At 43.2% G+C, this 24,932-nt stretch overlaps 1 protein-coding gene across 2 annotated transcripts; it reads left to right on the plus strand.

The window, feature by feature from the left end:
- Window positions 1-4,554: 4,554 nt before the first annotated feature.
- Window positions 4,555-21,399, plus strand: TAPBP (TAP binding protein). Of its 2 annotated transcripts, XR_012247522.1 has the most exons (9): window positions 4,555-5,271; window positions 6,188-6,388; window positions 12,084-12,305; window positions 14,707-15,048; window positions 15,377-15,700; window positions 15,859-15,948; window positions 16,146-16,189; window positions 18,054-21,055; window positions 21,136-21,399. XR_012247522.1 is itself a non-coding variant. In XM_073641973.1 (8 exons), the coding sequence occupies exons 1-8, from the start codon at window positions 5,226-5,228 to the stop codon at window positions 18,066-18,068; spliced, it is 1,284 nt and encodes a 427-aa protein (XP_073498074.1). In that variant the 5' UTR covers window positions 4,555-5,225; the 3' UTR covers window positions 18,069-21,399. The 2 variants fall into 2 exon arrangements, 1 of the variants encoding a protein (XP_073498074.1); XM_073641973.1 differs by having other exon boundaries at window positions 18,054-21,399.
- The last annotated feature ends 3,533 nt before the right edge of the window (window positions 21,400-24,932 follow it).

Here is a 24,932-nt window from a genome sequence, read left to right on the forward strand (position 1 = left end):
TTTTCTTGTGAGCCCTGAATTTATAAACCGTGTATTTACAGTGGGTACAGAAAGTATTCAGACCCCTTTAATTTTTTCACTCTTTGTTTCATTGCAGCCATTTGGTAGATTCTAAACAGTTCATATTTTTTTCTCATTACAGTACACTCTGCACCCCATCTTGACTGAAAAAAAACAGAAATGTAGAATTTTTTTGCAAATTTATTAAAAAAGAAAAACTGAAATATCACATGGTCATAAGTATTCAGACCCTTTGCTCAGTATTGAGTAGAAGCCCCCTTTTGAGCTAGTACAGCCATGAGTCTTCTTGGGAATGATGCAACAAGTTTTTCACACCTGGATTTGGGGATCCTCTGCCATTCTTCCTTGCAGATCCTCTCCCGTTCCGTCAGGTTGGATGGTGAACGTTGGTGGACAGCCATTTTCAGGTCTCTCCAGAGATGCTCAATTGGGTTTAGGTCAGGGCTCTGGCTGGGCCAGTCAAGAATGGTCACAGATTTGTTCTGACGCCACTCCTTTGTTATTTTAGCTGTGTGTTTAGGGTCATTGTCTTGTTGGAAGGTGAACCTTCGGCCAAGTCTGAGGTCCAGAGCACTCTGGAAGAGGTTTTCATCCAGGATATCTCTTTACTTGGCTGCATTCATGTTTCCTTCAATTACAACCAGTTGTCCTGTCCCTGCAGCTGAAAAACACCCCCATAGCATGATGCTGCCACCACCATGTTTCACTGTTGGGATTGTATTGGGCAGGTGATGAGCAGTGCCTGGTTTTCTCCACACATACCACTTAGAATTATCACCAAAAAGTTCTATCTTCGTCTTATCAGACCAGAGAATCCTGTTTCTCATTGTCTGGGAGTCCTTCATGTGTTTTTGAGCAAACACTATGCTTGCTTTCATATGTCTTGCACTGAGGAGAGGGTTCCGTTGGGCCACTAAGCCATAAAGGCCCGACTGGTGGAGGGATGCAATGATAGTTGACTTTGTGGAATTTTCTCCCATCTCTCTGCAGCTCAGCCACAGTGATCTTGGGGTTCTTCTTTACCTCTCTCACCAAGGCTCCTCTCCCACGTTTGCTCAATTTGGCTGGACGGCCAGGTCTAGGAAGCCTTCTGGTGGTCCCAAACTTCTTCCATTTAAGGATTATGGAGGCCACTGTGCTCTTAGGAACCTTGAGTAATGCAGAAATTCTTTTGTAACCTTGGCCAGATCTGTGCCTTGCCACAATTCTGTCTCTGAGCTCCTTGGGCAGTTCCTTTGAGGTCATGATTGTCATTTGGTCTGACATGCACTGTGAGCTGTCAGGTCTTATATAGACAGGTGTGTGCCTTTCCAAATCAAGTCTTATCAGTTTAATTAAACACAGCTGGACTCCAATGAAGGAGTAGAACCATCTCAAGGAGGATCACAAGGAAATCGACAGCATGTGACTTAAATATGAGTGTCTGAGCAAAGGGTCTGAATACTTATGACCATGTGATATTTTACTTTTTCTTTTTTAATAAATTTGCAAAAATGTCTATATTTCTGTTTTTTTTTTTCAGTCAAGATGGGGTGCAGAGTGTACTTTAATGAGAAAAAAAATGAACTTTTTAGAATTTACCAAAAGGCTGCAATGAAACAAAGAGTGAAACATTTAAAGGGGTCTGAATACTTTCCTTACCCACTGTATATAAAAGTAAACTCAGACAAAATGTCACATTCTATCCAATGTAAAAATTTAGACCAACGTCACTGGTTTGTTCCCATTCATACCCAAATTACAAATTGTGGGAAGTGCATTTCACTTTAGCTGCACCCCAGTGTCACACATGTGACCAAACAGCCTAGCTCCCACAATGCCCTGCTGCTAATAGAAAAAAAAACAGCAGAATATTTATATGGAACCTGTCAGAAACTTCTACACCCCCAAAATATTTTTATGACTGTGTAGCCCTTTACAAGTTGATCCCTTTATGACCCCCGAAACGCTGCTCCAGCATCAATTAATCAAATTTTAAAGTTCTGCATCTATGATTCGGGAAGTGCATTGGGGCGTGATGATGCACTTCCAGCTCCTCAGCCTCCCCAGACTGAGCCTCTGCAGCCTTACGCTCATATTCCCTGCCCAGCGCCATTCTCTTCTAGATGATTGACAGGTCACTGGCTCCGATACACGACGGAATACTGTGTGAGGCTGACGAGCTGGAAGTGCATCGTCACGCCCCAATGCACTCCCAGAAACATAGATGCAGAACTTCAAAATACGATTCCTCGCTCCTGGGGCATCGCTTTGTAGTCACAAAGGGATCAATTTGCTTATTTTTTAAAGGTCTACATAGTAATATAAATAGTTTGGTGACCTAGAAATTTCAGACAGGTTTCCTTTAATACCTCAGTGCATATGGGCGTAACTGTATGTCCTTGCTGGGATTGCCACATGTCTATTGGGCCCATGAGCTGAGCTCCATCCACACGTGGCTAATGCTGGCACCTGTCTCTAACCGCCACGGCCAGCGCTTAGTCTCGACTGCGGCTATTAACTGTTTAGATGCTGCTGTCAGTCTCTTGACCGGCGCCCTGTAATGTGATCATGGGGCACTAATGAGTTACTATGACAACTTGGGACTTCCTGAAGGCCCCCTTTGCTGCCAGCTTGGTCCTCCTCTGAAATTCAAGTATATGATGAGCTTCAAACACAGCATTTTTCACTATATACTGCAAAACAATAGTATGGCAGTATATAGTACAAGTGATTAGATGATCGTAGATTCAAGTTAGGGACTAAGAAATAAAGTAAAACGTGAAATAACGTTTTTTTAAAATATAAAAATTGGAATCACCCCTCTTTTCCTTCATTAAAAGAAGATAGATAATTTAAAATACATATATGTACAGTTATATGAAAAAGTTTGGGCACCCCTATTAATCTTAAGCTTAATGTTTTCTTAAAATTGGTGTTTTGGCAACAGCTATTTCAGTTTGATATATGTAACAACTGTTGGACACAGTAATGTTTCTGCCTTGAAATGAGGTTTATTGTACTAACAGAAAATGTGCAATCTGCATTCAAACAAAATTTGACAGGTGCATAAGTATGGGCACCTCACCAGAAAAGTGACATTAATATTTAGTAGATCCTCCTTTTGCAAAAATAACAGCCTCTAGTCGCTTCCTGTAGCTTTTAATGAGTTCCTGGATCCTGGATGAAGGTATTTTTGACCATTCCTCTTTACAAAACAATTCCAGTTCAGTTAAGTTTGATGGTCGCCGAGCATGGACAGCCCTCTTCAAATGATCCCACAGATGTTCAATGATATTCAGGTCTGGGGACTGGGATGGCCATTCCAGAACATTGTAATTGTTCCTCTGCATGAATGCCTGAGTAGATTTGGAGCGTTGTTTTGGATCATTGTCTTGCTGAAAGATCCATCCCCTGCCTAACTTTAACTTTGTCACTGATTCTTGAACATTATTGTCAAGAAGTTGCTGATACTGAGTGGAATCCATGCGTCCCTCAACTTTAACAAGATTCCCGGTGCCGGCATTGGCCACACAGCCCCAAAACATGATGGAACCTCCACCAAATTTTACTGTGGGTAGCAAGTGTTTTTCTTGGAATGCTGTGTTTTTTTGCCGCCATGCATAACGCCTTTTTGTATGACCAAACAACTCAATCTTGGTTTCATCAGTCCACAGGACCTTCTTCCAAAAGGAAATTGGCTTCTCCAAATGTGCTTTTGCATACCTCAGCCGACTCTGTTTGTGGCGTGCTTGCAGAAACGACTTCTTTCGCATCACTCTCCCGTACAGCTTCTCCTTGTGCAAAGTGCGTTGTATAGTTGACCGATGCACAGTGACACCTTCTGCAGCAAGTTGATGCTGCAGCTCTCTGGAGGTGGTCTGAGGATTGTCCTTGACTGATCTCACCATTCTTCTTCTCTGCCTTTCTGATGTTTTTCTTGGCCTGCCACTTCTGGCCTTAACAAGAACTGTCCCTGTGTTCTTCCTTTTCCTTACTATGTTCTTCACAGTGGAAACTGACAGGTTAGATCTCTGAAACAGCTTTTTGTATCCTTCCCCTGAACAAATATGTTGAATAATCTTTGTTTTCAGATCATTTGACAGTTGTTTTGAGGAGCCCATGATGCCACTCTTCAGAGGAGATTCAAACAGGAGAACAACTTGCAAGTGGCCACTTTAAGTAGCTTTTCTCATGATTGCATACACCTGGCTATGAAGTTCAAAGCTCAATGAGGTTGCAAAACCAAAAAAAGTGCTTTAGTAAGTCATTAAAAAGTAGGTAGGAGTATTTAAAACAAGAAAATGATAAGGGTGCCCATACTTATGCACCTGTCAAATTTTGTTTGAATGCAGATTGCACATTTTCTGTTAGTACAATAAACCTCATTTCAAGGCAGAAACATTACTGTGCCCAACAGTTATTACATATATCAAACTGAAATAGCTGTTGCAAAAACACCAATTTTTATAAAACAATAAGCTTAAGATTAATAGGGGTGCCCAAACTTTTTCATATAACTGTATATATAATGTGTGTGTGTATTATCTCCACATCCATAAAAGTCCGGCCTATCAAAATATAAAATTGACCAGTAAAAAATTGCAGCACGCTTTCCTAAAGAAATATAATAAAAAGCAATCAAAATGTCTCACTAAAAAAACACAAGCTCTCATATGGCCATGTCGACAGAAAAATATGTTATGGCTTTTGGAAGAAGAGGAGAGAAAAAATGAAAGCGCGAAGAAACAAAAAATTGCCCCATCCTGAAAGGATGAATTTAGCATTCTGTCTGAAATAAAAGAAAAAAAAAATGGATAAAAGATAAACTATTGACACGTCTGTTTTTAAAAGTTTCTTACATTGCAATATTTTATCTGCTTAAAAGGTTTACACAGTACTGTGAATATATATCTTTTGTATTAATCCCTTTTTCCCTTTGCTAACAATGAAATGGAAGCTATGGGGTGGCAAAATCCGTTGCAGCGGTTAGAGAGTTAATGGCGATGCTTCAGGCTGACCTGCAGTAACACAAGCTGATTTACGGAAAGTGAAAGTAAAAGTAGATTAAGATATAAAAGGCAGTGAGACAAGGAAAAGGAGATCCGGGACACAAAGAGGGTGAGAGAGGCAAAAGGTACACCCCTGAAACCAAGCCGTGGGGTGCAGACCAGTAACAGAGACCCCTGACGAGCAGCTGTGCCCGCACACAGGACCCCGCCACCATGATGCCGTCCACAATCTACAAGCTGTGCATTATTCTTCTACACAGTGAGTATCATGAACTCGAGTCATTTCACACCCCCATATCCCGCCTTATCCTAAACTATTCTGCACCCCCTTACTCTTCTATTTAACCCTTCAGATTCCGTTCCCTTCCTAGATCTGCTATTCCTCAGCGACGTATTTCTCCTCCATGACAATAAAAAAATGTCTGGGACTTTCCAGCCGCTCTGCTTTCATTTTCCCTTGCATTGTGGGAATGTTCGTTAATCTACTGCCTACTTGTTTTTTTTTTTATTCCCAGTCTTTTTAAAATGCTTTTATAATAGTATATCTTAGTGAATATTATAGTATATGCGGTCTTGCACTCTTTACTTGCACATACATGCGTTCCTACTTTATTCAATACGATGGCGTATGCGTGTGAGGAAATGTGCGCAGTCCTGAGACCCGCTACCTTCATCACTCAACATGATGAGATTTATTAAAGGCCACCTAAAAGATGTGACTGGAAGTTACAGGCCTGAGGCTGCACTACTGAAACACTGATGACATCATGTCCCCCTCTGATTTCTGTCAGGTGTCATGGAGACCTCGTGTGGCTTCAGACCACCAGCTACATCACTATCTACCTGAATTGCGGCCATTATTGTCTACATGTGGGGACATCCGTGTATTTGATGATTTGGATCCATGCAATGTTTCCATGACAACGGATAAAAGATCTCAGAAATCGGCATTTTTTATCTGTCAGGCTTTGGGCCTGTAACTTCAGTTGATCACATCTCAGCATGGACATGGGATAATCCGGAAAGTAGACATAATAACGGCCTGTGATTAATGTTCTTCTGTGAGGTCTCCTGTATTCATAGAGGAAGGAGACCATTAAGCTCTTCATAAATTACGTAAATAAATCAGTCCATAGGATTCACATGTAACCTTATTTCCTATTGCTTTCCTGCAGCTGGTGGGCTCCTGGCAGTGCGTCCCACCTCTGGAGCCCACGCTCTGTCCTGCTGGCTGGTGGAAGACATTCCGGCAACCGAGTCTAAACCGCGCTCAATCCAGCAGACCCCGGTATCGGTGCAGTTCACGGACGCCGCGGGGCTCACTCATAGTTCGCCCATACCCGCAGAACATGGAACCTTATTCTTCTATGTTTTTGGTTAGGAAATTGAAGATTGCCGTGAAGGGGTCTACTAAACCAGCATTGGTCTATCAAGTACGACGGGGGCAGTGACTGCTACAAATCACAACGTAAAACCCAGACAATAAAGGGTTATTCCCATCTTCATACATGGATATTGTCGGATAGGGCCTGTAAAAATAACAACTTTAGCAATTTACTGCTTAATAAAAAAAAATGTCAGTCGTTCTCGAGATGTTAACAATTTTCTTTTGTTTACAGCTCGTTGCTTAGGAGACCGACCATCGCTGCTGTCCATCTTTTAAGCACTGCACTGAGGCTGGCTGGGATTAGGAGATAACAGCTTGGTCCAAAGATTGTGGCCAGCGTCAAAATAGTGCTGACAAGCTCAATAGAAAAGAGCTTGTAAGTCCCATGCATGTTTGGCCAATGCCGCTAAACTGTAGTGGTGGTCGGTCTCCTAGGCAGCAAGCTGTAAACAAACAAAAAAGTGTTCATATCTTAGGAACGAATTAAAATTTTAAGAAACAGCAAATTGCAAAAGTGCTTGTTATACAAAATTATCTGACAATATCAATATGTAAAGATGGGAATAACCCTGTAATAGCCAGTGTGGCACATTTATCAAAACTGGGGCAAAGAAAAAAGTGGAGCAGTTGTCCATGGCACCAATTTAAGCTACTGCCTGGTCGCTATGAGCAGATATTACATTTTTCTCTTGCAATGGGGGGAGATTTTTTAACACTGGCATACAAGCGGTCCACCAATATTCGACCATGGTGTGCAGCAGATTCATCTACAGGACGCACTCCATGTTTAACCCCTTTCTGACATAGTAGTAGTAGCTCCCTGTGCCCTGGTACTTATGGACCAGATACGGACTATTATGACATGGCGATCGCGCCCGCACACAGGTTGTGCGAGCTCAATCGCCGACGGGTGTCAGCTGATTCTGACAGCTGACACCCAGCTCTCAGTGCTAGGAGCAGTGCCCCCACCGCTCCTGGCACTTAAACCCCCTAAATGCTGCGATCGGTGCGATCGCAGTATTAGTGAGCGAGCAGAGGGGCTGGCAACATCTGGGTCACCAGACACCAGCAAGTTACTTGCAGTGCATGATCAAAGTAACTTGTGTCTGCAGGTCTGACAGGTCATAATGTATAGCAGTGATCCTGGACCTATCCATTACAACTGCGATCAGACTGCAGAAAGTGAAAGTCCCATAGTGGAACAAAGTAAAAAAAAAGAAAAAAATATTTAAAAAAATAATAATAATAAAAATATATATTATTATTATTACTATTATAAAACTGCACAATATATATATAAATATAGATACAAGATACATACAGATATGGTCATAATGGAGGGCTGCTGTGCTTTCTTTTTATATATATTGTGCAGTTTCTGCAGCTAGCACCTGTTCACACTTAGGATGTGCTGATCAGTTTTCTTATTACATATTTCTATAGGAGGTGGTAACTGCCTCCTGTCTGACCTTGCACTCCCCCCATTTAACCAGCAGGTGATGTATATTCTATTCTACCAGCCCATTGTAGGTGTTTCAGCCCAGAAGTGACATGTTTATCCAGAGTTGTAGGGTTATAGCCCAAGAGAGGCACGTGGGCAGAGTAGTACCCATCAGACGGGAAGTCACCTTGCAGCTGTTGATGGGCACACATGAAGTGGTCAATTTATGTGCTAAGAACCGCCATTTTTTGTAAGTAAAGCTTACTGAGTAATAACACAATTTAGATCAAATGTTTTAATTGTCTTTATGTATCTTGGCCATAATGGAGGGCTGCTGCACTTTCTTTATCTATATATATGTGTGTAAGTATATGTATGTATGTATGTATGTATGTATGTATGTATATATATATATATATATATATATATATATATATATATATATATATATATACATATACATACAGTACAAACCAAAAGTTTGGACACACCTCATTTAAAGATTTTTCTGTATTTTCATGACTATGAAAATTGTACATTCACACTGAAGGCAACAAAACTATGAATTAACACATGTGGAATTATATACTTAACAAAAAAGTATGAAACAATTGAAAATATGTCTTATATTCTAGGTTCTTCAAAGTAGCCACCTTTTGCTTTGATGACTGCTTTGCACACTCTTGGCATTCTCTTGATGAGCTTCAAGAGGTAGTCACTGGAAATGGTCTTCCAACAATCTTGAAGGAGTTGTTCCCAGAGATGCTTAGCACTTGTTGGCCCTTTTGCCTTCACTCTGCGGTCCAGCTCACCCCAAACCATCTTGATTGGGTTCAGGTCGGGTGACTGTGGAGGCCAGGTCATCTGGCGTAGCACCCCATCACTCTCTTGCTTGGTCAAATAGCCCTTACACAGCCTGGAGGTGTGTTTGGGGTCATTGTCCTGTTGAAAAATAAATGATGGTCCAACTAAACGCAAACCGGATGGAATAGCATGCCACTGCAAGATGCTGTGGTAGCCATGCTGGTTCAGTATGCCTTCAATTTTGAATAAATCCCCAACAGTGTCACCGGCAAAGCACCCCCACACCATCACACCTCCTCCTCCATGCTTCACGGTGGGAACCACTGGTCTAATGTCCATTCCTTGTGTTCTTTAGCCCAAACAAGTCTCTTCTGCTTGTTGCCTGTCCTTAGCAGTGGTTTCCTAGCAGCTATTTTACCATGAAGGCCTGCTGCACAAAGTCTCCTCTTAACAGTTGTTGTAGAGATGTGTCTGCTGCTAGAACTCTGTGTGGCATTGACCTGGTCTCTAATCTGAGCTGCTGTTAACCTACGATTTCTGAGGCTGGTGACTCGGATAAACTTATCCTCAGAAGCAGAGGTGACTCTTGGTCTTCCTTTCTTGGGGCGGTCCTCATGTGAGCCAGTTTCTTTGTAGCGCTTGATGGTTTTTGCAACTGCACTTGGCTACACTTTCAATGTTTTCCCAATTTTTCGGACTGACTGACCATCATTTCTTAAAGTAATGATAGCCACTCGTTTTTCTTTACTTAGCTGCTTTTTTCTTGCCATTATATTAATTATAACAGTCTATTTAGTAGGACTATCAGCTGTGTATCCACCTGACTTCTGCACAACACAACTGATGGTCCCAACCCCATTTATAAGGCAAGAAATCCCACTTATTAAACTTGACAGGGCACACCTGTGAAGTGAAAACCATTTCCGGTGACTACCACTTGAAGCTCATCAAGAGAATGCCAAGAGTGTGCAAAGCAGTCATCAAACCAAAAGGTGGCTACTTTGAAGAACCTAGAATATAAGACATATTTTCAGTTGTTTCACACTTTTTTGTTAAGTATATAATTCCACATGTGTTAATTCTTAGTTTTGATGCCTTCAGTGTGAATGTACAATTTTCATAGTCATGAAAATACAGAAAAATCTTTAAATGAGAAGGTGTGTCCAAACTTTTGGTCTGTACTGTATATATATATATATATATATATATATATATATATATATATATATATATATATATATATATATATACTATATATATATATATACTATATATATGTATATGTTTCACCCAGAAATAAATATTATTATGGAAAAAATAAAAGTACACACATTTGGTATCGCCGCGTCCGGAACGATCTGACCTATAAAACTGTCCCACTAGTTAACCCCTTTGGTGAACATGGTAAAAAAATAAATAAAAAAACAAGCAAGAATCGATGCTTTATCATTAAAAACAAGCCCTTACAGGACTCTGTCGGCCAAAATATGGAAAAATTCTAGCTATCAAAATATGGTGATTCAAAAACTAGTCTTTGCAACAAAGTCAGTGTGTGACAGCTGCCAAACATAAAAACCCGATATAAATCTGGTATTACTGTAATAGCACCGCCCCGAAGAATAAAGTCGTCTAATTACTGATGCCGCACGAGGAACGGCGTAAAAAGTAAATAAAAACAATTCTTCACCTGCTGCTGATTTGTTCAGTCGTGGATGCTTTCTGGCCTGTGATCCCACATTGTCCATCTTTTTATTAGGCATGCGTAAAAGTTTTGTGAACCTTTTTTGTGAAAAAAAGGACACTGCTAAACAGAGGCCAGGTGGAGTCCAAAGTAACTCTGCTGCCTCATTATAGTGAATGGATCCTTCGGGATAGGGTTATGGTTGTGTTAGGGTTAGGATTAGGGTTAGGGTTGTGTTAGGTTTAGGGTTGTGTTAGAATTAGGGTTAGGATTAGGGTTGTGTTAGCTTTGGGGTTGAGATTTTTTCAAAAGTAAAGAAAAAAAATGGTGACGATATGGCAACTAGTGTTGAGCGCAAGTGCTCGCTACTTGAGTTTGCATCGGGTGCTCGGGTATGCACTGAGTATCTCGGGTGCTGGAGTGACATGCTCGAGTCCCCACCCCGCATGTTCCACGGCTGTTATACAGCCAAAAAAAACACGCGGGGGATTGCCTGCCATACACGAGCAATCCCCACCTGGTTTTTTCGGGTGTCTAACAGCCATGAAACATGTGGGGCGGGGACTCGAGCATGTCACTCGAGCATGATAAGTTCCTTGAGGGGTCTAGTTTCCAAAATGGGGTCACTTGTGGGGGGTTTCCACTGTTTAGGTACATCAGGTGCTCCCCAAACGCGACATGGCATCCGCTAATTATTCAAGCAAATTTTACATTCAAAAAGTCAAATGGCGCTCCTTCCTTTCCCAGCCCTCCCGTGCGCCCAAACAGTGGTTTTCCCTCACATATGGGGTATCAGCGTGCTCAGGAGAAATTGCACAACAAATTTTGTGGTCCACTTTTTCCTGTTACCATTGTGAAAATAAAAAAATGGGTCTAAAGTAACATTTTTGTGAAAAAAAAAGTTAAATGTTCATTGTTTTCTTCCACGTTCCAAAAATTCCTGTGAAGCACCTGAAGGGTTAATAAAGTTATTGAATGTGGTTTTGAGCACCTTGAGGGGTGCAATTTTTAGAATGGTGTCACTTTTGGGTATTTTCTGTCATATAGGCCCCTCAAAGTGACTTCAAATGTGATGTGGTCCCTAAAAAAATGATTTTGTAAATTTTGCTGGAAAAATGAGAAATCGCTGGTCAACTTTTAACCCTTAGAACTTCCTAACAAAAAACAATTTTGGTTCCAAAATTGTGCTGATGTAAAGTAGACACGTGGGAAATGTTATTTATTAACTATTTTGTGTGACATATCTCTCTGATTTAAGGGCATCAAAATTCAAAGTTTGAAAATTGCTAAATTTTCGCCAAATTTCCATTTTTCTTTCACAAAGTAATGCAAGTCATATCGAAGAAATTTTACCACTATCATGAAGTACAATATGTCACGAAAAAACAATCTCATATCACAGAATCAGGGGGATCCGTTAAAGCGTTCCAGAGTTATCTCCTCATAAAGTGACAGTGATCAGAATTGTAAAAATTGGCCTGGTCATTAACGTGCAAACCACCCTCGGGGGTAAATGGTTTAATAATGTGCCACAGATTTGCCATAACGCCGGATCAGACCTTGTAGTATTTTCTGATGTTGTCTGGCTCCATTTATTGTACAATCTCTTTATTCCTGAAAACTGCCATAAATACATTAATAAATCTTATTCATAGTTAGAACTGCAAAATTGTCCCGATATATAGTAAATATGAGTCCGGGGGAAAGAGGGCAATAAATGACTGACGTCCTGATCTGAGCTTTCCTCTCTGTATTTAGATCCATCTGGGAAGCTTTCTCCTGAGTTCACCTCCTGTGAGATAACTCATCATTTGCCCCAGGAAGCCTCTTTGGACTGGGCACACTCTCTCACGGAGGAGAAGTTCAGCTCGCCAGCTCTTGGCAAGGCCTGGTACACCCTGGCGGCCAGCAATCATCTTGATGGAAGGGGCTTGAGCCTCGTCCTGGGACCTCTTGGTGACAAAAAAGATCATTTTTCTGGTACGTGTTCCTTAAAGGTGAAATCCCGATCAACAAAAGTTGTATATGTGCCCGATAATTACATTTCTCTATTGCTGGACACATTTACAGTTAGGTCCATATATATTTTGACAGAGACAACATTTTTCTAATTTTGGTTCTAGACATTACCACAATGAATTTTAAACAAAACAATTCAGATGCAGTTGAAGTTCAGACTTTCAGCTTTCATTTGAGGGTATCCACATTAAAATTGGATGAAGGGTTTAGGAGTTTCAGCTCCTTAACATGTGCCACCCTGTTTTTAAAGGGACCAAAAGTAATTGGACAGATTAAATAATTGTAAATAAAATGTTCATTTCTAGTACTTGGTTGAAAACCCTTTGTTGGCAATGACTGCCTGAAGTCTTGAACTCATGGACATCACCAGACTCTGAGTTTCCTCCTTTTTGATGCTCTGCCAGGCCTTCACTGCGGTGGTTTTCAGTTGCTGTTTGTTTGTGGGCCTTTCTGTCTGAAGTTTAGTCTTTAACAAGTGAAATGCATGCTCAATTGGGTTGAGATCAGATGACTGACTTGGCCATTCAAGAATATTCCACTTCTTTGCTTTAATAAACTCCTGGGTTGCTTTGGCTTTATGTTTTGGGTCATTGTCCATCTGTAGTATGAAACGACGACCAATCAGTTTGGCTGCATTTGGCTGGATCTGAGCACACAGTATGGCTCTGAATACATCAGAATTAATTCGGCTGCTTCTGTCCTGTGTTACATCATCAATAAACACTAGTCACCCAGTGCCACTGGCAGCCATGCATGCCCGCGCCATCACACTGCCTCCGCCGTGTTTTACAGATGATGTGGTATGCTTTGGATCATGAGCTGTTCCACGCCTTTGCCATGCTTTTCTCTTTCCATCATTCTGGTAGAGGTTGATCTTGGTTTCATCTGTCCAAAGAATGTTCTTCCAGAACTGTGCTGGCTTTTTTAGATGTTTTTTTAGCAAAGTCCAGTCTAGCCTTTTTATTCTTGATGCTTATGAGTGGCTTGCACCGTGCAGTGAACCCTCTGTAGTTACTTTCATGCAGTCTTCTCTTTATGGTAGATTTGGATATTGATACGCCTACCTCCTGGAGAGTGTTGTTCACTTGGTTGGCTGTTGTGAAGGGGTTTCTCTTCACCATGGAGATTATTCTGCGATCATCCACCACTGTTGTCTTCCGTGGGCGCCCAGGTCGTTTTGAATTGATGAGTTCACCGGTGCTTTCTTTCTTTCTCAGGATGTACCAAACTGTAGATTTTGCCACTCCTAATATTGTAGCAATTTCTCGGATGGGTTTTCTCTGTTTTTGCAGCTTAAGGATGGCTTGTTTCACCTGCATGGAGAGTTCCTTTGACCGCATGTTTACTTCACAGCAAAACCTTCCAAATGCAAGCACCACACCTCACATCAACTCCAGCCCTTTTATCTGCTTAATTGAGAATGACATAACGAAGGGATTGCCCACACCTGTCCATGAAATAGCCTTGGAGTCAATTGTCCAATTACTTTTGGTCCCTTTAAAAACAAGGTGGCCCATGTTAAGGAGCTGAAACTCCTAAACCATTCATCCAATGTTAATGTGGATACCCTCAAATGAAAGCTGAAAGTCTGAACTTCAACTGCATCTGAATTGTTTTGTTTAAAATTCATTGTGGTAATGTCTAGAACCAAAATTAGAAAAATGTCTCTGTCCAAATATATATGGACCTAACTGTATACACTATAAATCAGCAACCGTGATATCAGCTATACTTTGTATTTGTGAATATTTTAGTACTTTAGGTATCAAGTCCCTTTAAAAGAGTTTTTCCATGGAAGATATTAATGGCGAATAAAAATGTCTTATCAATTGAGTCTACCCATTAAAGGGGTATTCCCATGTCTAAGATCCTATCCAAATATGTTGTAAGTATAATAATAATATTAGCAAATAGGTCTCCTGATTAGCTATGTCACTTACCCCATGTGCAGGGCATTGCATTAGCTTAGATATCAATGGTTACGACCACTCATATAGTGGACAGTTAGTTGTCAGTGGTCGTAACCATGGATATCTAAGCTAATGAAAAGCCCTGCACATGGGATAAGTGACATAGCTAATTAGAAGAACTATACTACATTTCTAATTGGAGGTATTTGCTAGTATAATTATTATTACACCTACTACATATTGGGATAGGATCTTGTAGATGGAAATACCCCTTTAAATCCCTAACCAGATCCTGGTAAAGCCACTGATATGTAGTCAAACTATTTTGTAGTATAGAAATGCTCTTATGTGCTGCTGATTATGATGATGACATATGTTGAAAAAAGACATAGACCCATCAAGATGCTGATCTACCCGGCCATGTCTTCTGCTGATCTTCTCTTTCTCTTCAGCCTCTCTAGCAGTGTTCTCTGTCTCTACCATCCTGTACGCCCAGCTGGATAAGCCCCTGTCTGTACCCTGCAGCATGTGGCGGGGCCATCAGCCGCGCTTTTCTGTAGAGTGGCGTCATCGTGCCCTTGGCGATGGAAGTCTCCTGTATGCGTATGATGGATGGAAGGACAAAGTCGAGGAGAATGTCCCAAATTGTCACCTGAACTTTTCGGCCTTACACAACGAAGGGGACGCTTCCCTCCTGATTGAAAATGTGGAAATTTCCCACCAAGGCACCTTGCTATGTACTGTTTACCTGCCCTACCTGAGGGCACAGAGGGAAATCCATCTGGTGGTCACAGGTAAGAGATCATAGAGGGGGCAACGGGAGCATGGTTACATGTATTTGCTGGGATTTTTTTTTTTTATTTATTTTCCTTATTTTTTCTTTTAGGGATTTTTTTATTTTTAAGTGGAGATGTCTCCAGAGCAGAATCTTGGTGGACATGACTCATATCTTCTACTGTAGTTCTAATGGGCAGACAGACTAGTGAAATTGTAATGAAATCTAGAATGTTTTGACCTGGTAGCCATGATAGACGTCTGCCATATTGATTTATTTTAAAAAAAGTTCCTCCGTAGAATTTAATTCTCTTCCTTCTGTTTTTTGGTTCTTCGTTGCTCCTCCAGCCAAACCTCAGGTTACCCTGCAACCTGCCCCACTCTTTGCTCGGCCAGGCGAGGAGGTGACGCTCACTTGTGACATTTCTCACTTTCACCCTCTGGAAATCTCTGTGGACTTCTTAGTTCAGCTTTCAGAGGAATCACATCCCACTCTGCTGACTGGAAATTCCCTGTCTAATCACATCTCCAATTATGATGGCACCTACAGTATCTCAGCTTACCAGCGCATCATCGCCAGCAGCGACCTCCACGGAGCACGCTACTTCTGCCGAGTCAACCATGTTAGTGCCGCAAAAGGGATCTCAAGCTCCCAGACCCTGAAAGTCGCTGGTAATAAATGATATAACTACACAATGAGGCTCAGAGAGCAGATTCTTGGATTATTGTATGCTCTCATGTCAGTGTGTAAATCTTCATAGATGATTGTCTGTATATTGTATGTAGGATAGGGATACAGTGTCTGATTGCAGCTCTCTCTCTCTGTACAGGGATATCGGCACCGTCACTGGAGGATATAATGTACCTCTTCCTGACTGCTCTGTTTCTCTACGGGACTCTAAGCTACCTATGCAGAAAAGGTAAAAATTTAAAGACACAAAAAGTTTGGGCAACCAAGAGCGGGTCTGATTTGTAGGGTCTGTCTTGTCAAAGGAAGATGAGGAAAGATAGCAACTTTATTGCTCGATCTGTCAGTTATAGGAAAATGATGATATCTTGAGACCTAAGGAGTAGTATCAGCAGAAAGTCTGACGACTCTTCCTTCTCTCTATTACAGCCGTGTCTCTCTTTGGAAGTCGTGAGGATCTGAAGGCTCAGAAGGTACAGTAAAAATGAGAATATAGTGGGGGTGTACAAACTTATGCAATGGGGGATATCTCCTCTGTGCGGTTGTGATGCAGAGCTTGGATGCATTTGGCTTTGTGAATTTATGAAAGTAAAAAGGACATTAGAGCAGTGAATCCTGCAAAGAAGAGCATCAGAGCAGTGAACCCTGCAAAGAAGAACATCAGAGCAGTGAACCCTGTACAGAAGGACCTCAGAGCAGTGAACTCTGCACAGAAGGAACTCAGAGCGGTGAAGCCTGCATGGAAGGACCTCAGAGCGGTGAAGCCTACACAGAAGGACCTCAGAGCGGTGAACACTGCATAGAAGGACCTCAGAGCGGTGAACCCTGCATAGAAGGACTTCAGAGCGGTGAACCTTGCCTAGAAGGACCTCAGAGCAGTGAACCCTGCTCAGAAGGACCTCAGAGCAGTGAACCCTGCAAAGAAGAGCATCAGAGCGGTGAACCCTGCAAAGAAGAACATCAGATTGGTGAACCCTGCACAGAAGGACCTGAGAGCAGTGAACCCTGCACAGAAGGACCTTAGAGTGCTAAACCCTGCGCAGAAGGACCTTAGAGTGCTAAACCCTGCACAGAAGGACCTCAGAGCAGTGAACCCTGCACAGAAGGACCTCAGAACGGTGAACCCTGCACAGAAGGACCTCAGAGCGGTGAACCCTGCACAGAAGGACCTCAGAGCGGTGAACCCTGCACAGAAGAACCTCAGAGCGGTGAACCCTGCACAGAAGGACCTCAGAGCGGTGAACCCTGCACAGAAGGACCTCAGAGCAGTGAACCCTGCACAGAAGGACCTCAGAGCGGTGAACCCTGCACAGAAGAACCTCAGAGCGGTGAACCCTGCACAGAAGGACCTCAGCGGTGAACCCTGCACAGAAGAACCTCAGAGCAATGAACCCTGCAAAGAAGAACCTCAGAGCTTTGAACCCTGCACAGAAGGACCTCAGAGCGGTGAACCTTGCACAGAAGAACTTCAGAGCGGTGAACCCTGCACAGAAGAACCTCAGAGTGGTGAACCCTGCACAGAAGAACCTCAGAGCGGTGAACCCTGCACAGAAGAACCTCAGAGCGGTGAACCCTGCACAGAAGGACCTCAGAGCGGTGAACCCTGCACAGAAGGACCTCAGAGCGGTGAACCCTGCACAGAAGGACCTCAGAGCAGTGAACCCTGCACAGAAGGACCTCAGAGCGGTGAACCCTGCACAGAAGGACCTCAGAGCAGTGAACCCTGCACAGAAGGACCTCAGAGCGGTGAACCCTGCACAGAAGGACCTCAGAGCGGTGAACCCTGCACAGAAGGACCTCGGAGCGGTGAATCCTGCACAGAAGGACCTCAGAGCGGTGAACCCTGCGCAGAAGGACCTCAGAGCGGTGAACCCTGCGCAGAAGGACCTCAGAGCGGTGAATCCTGCACAGAAGGACTTCAGAGCGGTGAACCCTGCGCAGAAGGACCTCAGAGCGGTGAACCCTGCACAGAAGGACCTCAGAGTGGTGAACCCTGCACAGAAGGACCTCAGAGCGGTGAACCCTGCACAGAAGGACCTCAGAGCGGTGAACTCTGCACAGAAGAACCTCAGAGCGGTGAACCCTGCACAGAAGGACCTCAGAGCGGTGATCCCTGAACAGAAGGACCTCAGAGCGGTGAACCCTGCACAGAAGGACCTCAGAGCGGTGATCCCTGAACAGAAGGACCTCAGAGCGGTGATCCCTGAACAGAAGGACCTCAGAGCGGTGATCCCTGAACAGAAGGAGAACTGTTATATGTGCGTGGAGCATATGCGTGTGTGATGCACTGTCTTAAGATCAAAAACTGACTAAATGTTTTGATTTTGTTTCCTACAGAATAAATCGGAATAGAGTCAGAAACTACAAGAAATCAGAACCTGATCTAAATCGATGTTGATGTGTGGCGGGTACAGAGTTTAATGTACTTGATCCTTTATTTCCCTGGAGAGAAGCCGCCACCAGTGGAGTCTGACAGCCGCCAGCACCATCAATGCTATATGTACGGCCAGCTTCAGGTTTTATTTACACGTGACATTTTTATTGTGATTTTCTAGCATTTACTGCAGTTTTTGATCTTTTATATTATAATACAATTATTTCACTGGAAAAACAAAACAATCGCTGCTAAAACTATGACAAAAATGTCCCGTGAATAGAGCGCTCAGCTGGCCGTACATCCGTGTCAGACTCCCTTTTTCTGACTTGACTTATCATTTATGGTTGATCTGTGAACGTTATTTTTTGACCAATACCTTCATCAGTTTAAGGGGACAAATCGATCACTGCCCGGACAATCCCTTGTAATTTAGATGCAGATCTGTCGACACAAATGACGTTCCAAGGACTGCACAAACAGCGACCAAAAAATTCAGGACTGCAGATATGGTCTCTCACAGATTGGTGCACATATTTCTGCCTTTAATCTAAATTGGGCTTTTTAGAAATCCCAAATTTGCCCATTGTCGGGCTCGCCGTATCCTCATTCACATGTCTTTATTTTCTCTCATATGTGAAAAACTGACCAATTTTCATCAGTGTTTTGGTCCTTGTGTCCTTTTTTTCCTCATCAGTGTTTCATTTGTTTTTCTCAAATTTTTCATTTGTTTTTTCACTGTCCAATTGATTGGTATGAGCACATTTTGTATCCTTGAAAAACCCAGTTATAACACGAAAAATAGACATCTGAATGAGGCTTTAGGGCAAGTTCACACTTTTCGGTCAAAATGTGATTTTTGCAGCGATTTGTGGACAATCGCAGCATAGTGTCACGGTTTTACTGCAATTTTATATTAATAATGACATGCAAAAAAACTTACGATGTATGAACTCCCCCTTAATCTGCTGCTTCAAATTGCACTATTCTGCAATACTTGGCACCTGCTGTGATTAAATATAAGTTTTTGGATCCCAGGAATCTGTGTAACTATTAGGATATAATGAGTAGTTCCCCTAATGAGGTAAGACGCGCACGGCTCTGCAGTTCTAATTTCTGAAATTGTCTGAGTTATATCAAATGTGCTGTTATCACACTAGAGACTGAAGCGCCCTGTACACATTAGAGCTGCGACCAAACAATCGTCCTGCAACAGCTGTCTCCCCAGACCCCCAATGCACAGGGACTCTTGCCTGAGCCCCCTACAAGAGCCAATGCCAGACTCCTCTGTCCCACTCCAGACTCCTCTGTCCCACTCCAGACTCCTCTGTCCCACTCCAGACTCCTCTGTCCCCATCCAGACTCCTCTGTCCCCATCCAGACTATGCTGTCCCCTTCCAGACTCCGCTGTCCCACTCCAGACTCCTCTGTTCTCCTCCACACTCCTCTGTTCTCCTCCACACTCCTCTGTTCTCCTCCACATTCCTCTGTTCTCCTCCAGACTCCTCTATTCTCATGCAGACTCATCTGTCCCTCCCCAGACTTCTTTGTCCCTCTCCAGACTCTCCTCTCCCCTCAAGACTTCTCTGTCCACCTTCAGACTCCTCTATTTTCCAGACTCCTCTGACCCTTTCCAAAATCTTCTGTTTGACCCCAGACTGCACTGTCCCCCTCCAGACTCCTCTGTCCCCCTCCAGACTCCTCTGTCCCCCTCCAGACACCTCTGTCCCCCTCCAGACTCCTCTGTCCCACTCCAGACTATGCTGTCCCCTTCCAGACTACGCTGTCCCACTCCAGACTCCTCTGTTCTCCTCCAGACTCCTCTGTTCTCCTCCACACTCCTCTGTTCTCCTCCACACTCCTCTGTTCTCCTCCACACTCCTCTGTTCTCCTCCACACTCCTCTGTTCTCATGCAGACTCATCTGTCCCTCCCCAGACTTCTTTGTCCCTCTCCAGACTCTCCTCTCCCCTCAAGACTTCTCTGTCCACCTTCAGACTCCTCTATTTTCCAGACTCCTCTGACCCTTTCCAAAATCTTCTGTTTGACCCCAGACTGCACTGTCCCCCTCCAGACTCCTCTGGCAGCAGCTTATCTCCTGAATAACAAAATGATTTGAAATCCAAAGTGGCGAATCTTTCTCGTGGGAGAGTCTGGAAGCCCCCATACGCATCAGACTGCGGGCCAATCCCACCTATATCAGCAGACCTGTCCGTATTTAATCTAAATAAATCTATCGGTTTGGCCAACAATCTGATCTGTATGGGGGCCCAGGTTCTTCCCAGACTGATAGGGAAGGATCCAGCATGTCTGGTATCTGACAACTGATTCTTCTGTTCTCCAGGAGATCAGCCGCCAATGGAGGAGTGTGACCGCTGCTCTCATAGAGAACATAGGAGCGCTTCACCGAGCCGAGTATTCCTGTGTATGAGGGATCTAGGAGAGACAACTGGTGGCCGAATGACTGCTTTCTATTGTGTATGGAGGCTGACTGCTATCTATTGTGTATGGAGGCTGGCTGCTGTCTATTGTGTATGGGGCCGACTGCTATTTATTGTGTATGGGGCCGACTGCTATCTATTGTGTATGGAGGCCGACTGCTGTCTATTGTGTATGGAGGCCGACTGCTATCTATTGTGTATGGAGGCCGACTGCTGTCTATTGTGTATGGAGGCCGACTGCTATCTATTGTGTATGGAGGCTGGCTGCTGTCTATTGTGTATGGGGCCGACTGCTATTTATTGTGTATGGGGCCGACTGCTATCTATTGTGTATGTAGGCCGACTGCTGTCTATTGTGTATGGAGGCCGACTGCTGTCTATTGTGTATGGAGGCTGACTGCTATCTATTGTGTATGGAGGCTGACTGCTATCTATTGTGTATGGAGGCTGACTGCTATCTATTGTGTATGGAGGCTGGCTGCTGTCTATTGTGTATGGGGCCGACTGCTATCTATTGTGTATGGGGCCGACTGCTGTCTATTGTGTATGGAGGCTGACTGCTGTCTATTGTGTATGGGGCCGACTGCTGTCTATTGTATATGGAGGCCGACTGCTATCTATTGTGTATGGGGCCGACTGCTATCTATTGTGTATGGGGGCCGTGATCCGTCATGATAAGATGCAGATAACACAGGATCCACTTTCGCTCATCTTCTCCTCCCCCCTCTCTGCGCAGTGACCTCTGTACATTTCACAGTAGGTAGCTTTCAGGCTTTACGTCCGTGTGACTGTTCTTCCTGCCCGAATCATATAAAGAAATCTAATAAAATAAGAATACAAATTATGAAAATAAATGTTATTTCAGGCTTTGTCTAGATTTATAATTGATGGTAGTAATAATCCGGTGATTCTACGCTTCGTCTACTCGCTATTATCCCCGGCTCCTCGCACTATATAAGCCGCAGATTTGCTGCAATCTGCTGTTTTTCCGCTATCAGTAATTCCCAGCCATTGTGCTTGTAGAGCCGGTCGTGCTGAAATGTTTGCGGGGTGTTCGGCGTATTTTTCCCTCAGTATTTGTGTGATTTATTTGTATATTTTGGTTCTTATCTTTTATAGAATATTGTTAATTAGAATTCATTTTAATGTTGTTTTTATCATTTTCTGCTTTGATTTTCTTTTAATCCCGGAATAAGCGATATGTGTGGTCCGGGTAATAATGATGTTCTGGTACATCGCCAATATTCATTGTACAAGATTACAAGCGCAGACTCGTTATCTCCTTACAATAAAGCGATTACTGTATAATAAACCTGATCATAAAACACTGACGCGTTCCAACAAACGAGTCAGGTTCTGTTCACATGACGTCTTTTCCAGGCTGACGAACCTGATGAGGTTTTCGTGCAGAAACTGCTGCAGGAAACACGGCATTTTTTTGTCCTGAATTGTTATTTTGTGCCTTTTTACAGCATTTACTGAAGAGTTTTGTAAATGTTTTACTTAGTGGTTTGTTTGTTTTTTCGGCCATCTTTCAAGAGTTTTTTTTCAGCGTCTTTTGGGGCACTTAGCGGGGGCGGAACTGTGATTCCTGGCCATCACAAGCCATTGTTATGACATGTGACCGCTGCAGCCAGTCAATGGCTTCTGATTCTGACGGAATGGTAAAGTCTGCAGCTGATCGGCATACCTTTACCTATCATTGCCGGAGACTTGTTAGCATAGGCTGTCTCGTATGTAGGATGAGGACTAATGGCAAGAATTTCTTACCATTATTTGACTTGTATCCAGCATTTTGAAAAGTTTTCCCCTCTACAAACTTGAATTTTCAGTTGTCTTTGTAGCTAGTGGGTGGTGACCAGCTGCTATGGTGTCTCTCATGCATAGAACACACAGACTTGAGCAGTGTAGCTGTGAATCCAGCACTAGGGTGAGATAAAACACTTATTAGAAAGCAGCAAGATGGAGAACATCATACAGCAGTACTGAGCAGGGTAGCTGTGAGACAAATCAATTGCTAGAAGCTCCGGCATCAATCTGCTTCGCTGGCAGTGTGAGTACCTCGCCATACATTTCCCTTTTCCTTCACCTTTGCCTCTCCATAGGTTTTATTAGGAGCTGTAACCTGATACTTCAGTGAGTTGTCAGCCCATCAGAGGTAGGAAGAGAAGTGGCTCATAAGAGGAGAAAATGCAGGTTTCTCAGATTGCAAAGTTTATTATAGTCATTTGTAATATTGGTTTAGGCAAAGTTTGTTGAAAGGACAGTGACCGTCCAAATGTTCAGACCTTAGAGTCCAATTATGTCAGTAGAGAGCTTGTTAGTGTGAAAAAAATTATATATTTTCTAGAATAAAAATATATACAACTTAGTAATATTCTTGTATTAAAGGGATTGTCCAGGAGTAAATATGGGATCGGTGGAGATCTGACATCCAGTCCTCCCATCTATCTGCTGACACATCTGCTCCATAAAGGGCTATGTGTTCCCCTCCTTGGATTGCTTAGCCGGCCCCCATTACACACAGGATTGGGCACACGCCGACACTGAAACCTCCCTCCTCTGCTGAGCACAAGTCTGGAGTGGAGCTGCCAGAATCGAGGACGACAATCATATCACATTCATGTGCTGATTCTAATAGGAAAATATTAATAATTTTATATATTCATATTTTAAACACATTTAAAGTTTTTATATGTGGACAAACCCTTGAAGCACATGCAGAGGTTTTTCCGCAGTGTATGTGGTTCCATAGATTATGCACTGGTGTGGGGGGGGGCTTGTTGTGCTGTGATAGGTATGGATGACCAGGATGATGCCTTTTTCTAATCAATAAAATTAATTATGAACCAATATGAGAACTGTCTTCATTGCGTCTCAGTTCCTAAAGAAACTAACAAAATTCCACCGGGATTATTTACTGTGTTTTACTCCAAACACTGCGACCAAAGCTCCATGTGTGATTCCAACCTAGACCCATTGATGATCTAGGCCCAGTTCAGTTGACCCACCATCGGTTTGGGCCTAATGACTGTGATTAGGATGTGCCAGAATTATGGCCATGGTAAATCAATATTAGACTATCACACACAGACTAATCAGATCATCATAACGTATCCAGTTCAAATTACTGACATTGACCTACAAGGCCATCACAATCTGACTCCTCCGTGTATCTCCGAACTAATCTCACGATATCTACTCCACATTTATACTCTCCTCATCCAATCACCTCCAAGACTTCTCCCTAGTATCCCCCATCCTGTGGAATTCTGTGCCCCAACATGTCTGATTATTCACCACATTCAGAACTTTCAGACGGAACCCGAAAACCCATCTCTTCAAGAAAGCTACAGCCTGGAGTAACCCACCTCACCACCACCGGAGCAGCCACCGGAGCTGCCACTCCCCTCCACCGAAGTTGCCACCTCCCCACCACCGGAGCTGTCATCTCACCATCACCGGAGCTGTCACCTCACCACCACTGGAGCTGCCACCTCACCACCACCAGAGCTGTCACCTTACCATCACCGGAGTTGCCACCTCCCCACCACCAAAGCTGTCACCTTACCATCACCAGAGCTGTCACCTCCCCACCACCGGAGCAGCCACCTCCCCACCACCGGAGCAGCCACCTCACCGCCACCGGAGCAGCCACCTCACCGCCACCGGAGCAACCACCTCACCGCCATCGGAGCTGCCACCTCCCCACCCCCAGAGCTGTCACCTTACCATCTCCGGAGCTGCCACCTCACCATCACAGGAGCTGCCACCTCACCCTCACTGGAGCTGCCACCTCACCATCACTGGAGCTGCCACCTCACCACCACCGGAGCTGTCACCTCCCTGCCACCGGAGCTGCCGCATCCCCCCAATATACTGTCTCCTTCCCCATTATCCTGCAGACTGTAAACCTTCAAGGGCAGGGCCCTCTCTCCTCTGTACCAGTCTGTCATTGTTAGTTTTCTTATTGTAATTTATATTTGTATTTTGTATGTAACCCCTTCTCATGTACAGCACCATGGAGTCAATGGTGCTCCAAAAATTCATAAGAATAATAGTTATATTCTTGTATATTGGAGCAGTATTATAATACTAATATTTTTATACATAGGGGCAGTATTATAATAGTTATATTCTTGTACATAGGAGCATTATTATAGTAGTTATATTCTTGTACATAGGGACAGTATTATAGTAGTTATATTCTTGTACATAGGGGGCAGTATTATAGTAGTTATATTCTTGTACATAGGGGGCAGTATTATAGTAGTTATATTCTTGTACATAGGGGGCAGTATTATAGTATTTATAGTAATATTCTTGTACATAGGGGGCAGTATTATAGTAGTTATATTCTTGTACATAGGGGACAGTATTATAGTAGTTATATTCTCGTACA

Source organism: Phyllobates terribilis, unplaced genomic scaffold, assembly GCF_046119375.1.
Source record: "Phyllobates terribilis strain yellow unplaced genomic scaffold, ASM4611937v1 Scaffold_7__3_contigs__length_470593459, whole genome shotgun sequence".
In the NCBI taxonomy this organism is placed as follows: Eukaryota; Metazoa; Chordata; class Amphibia; order Anura; family Dendrobatidae; genus Phyllobates; species Phyllobates terribilis.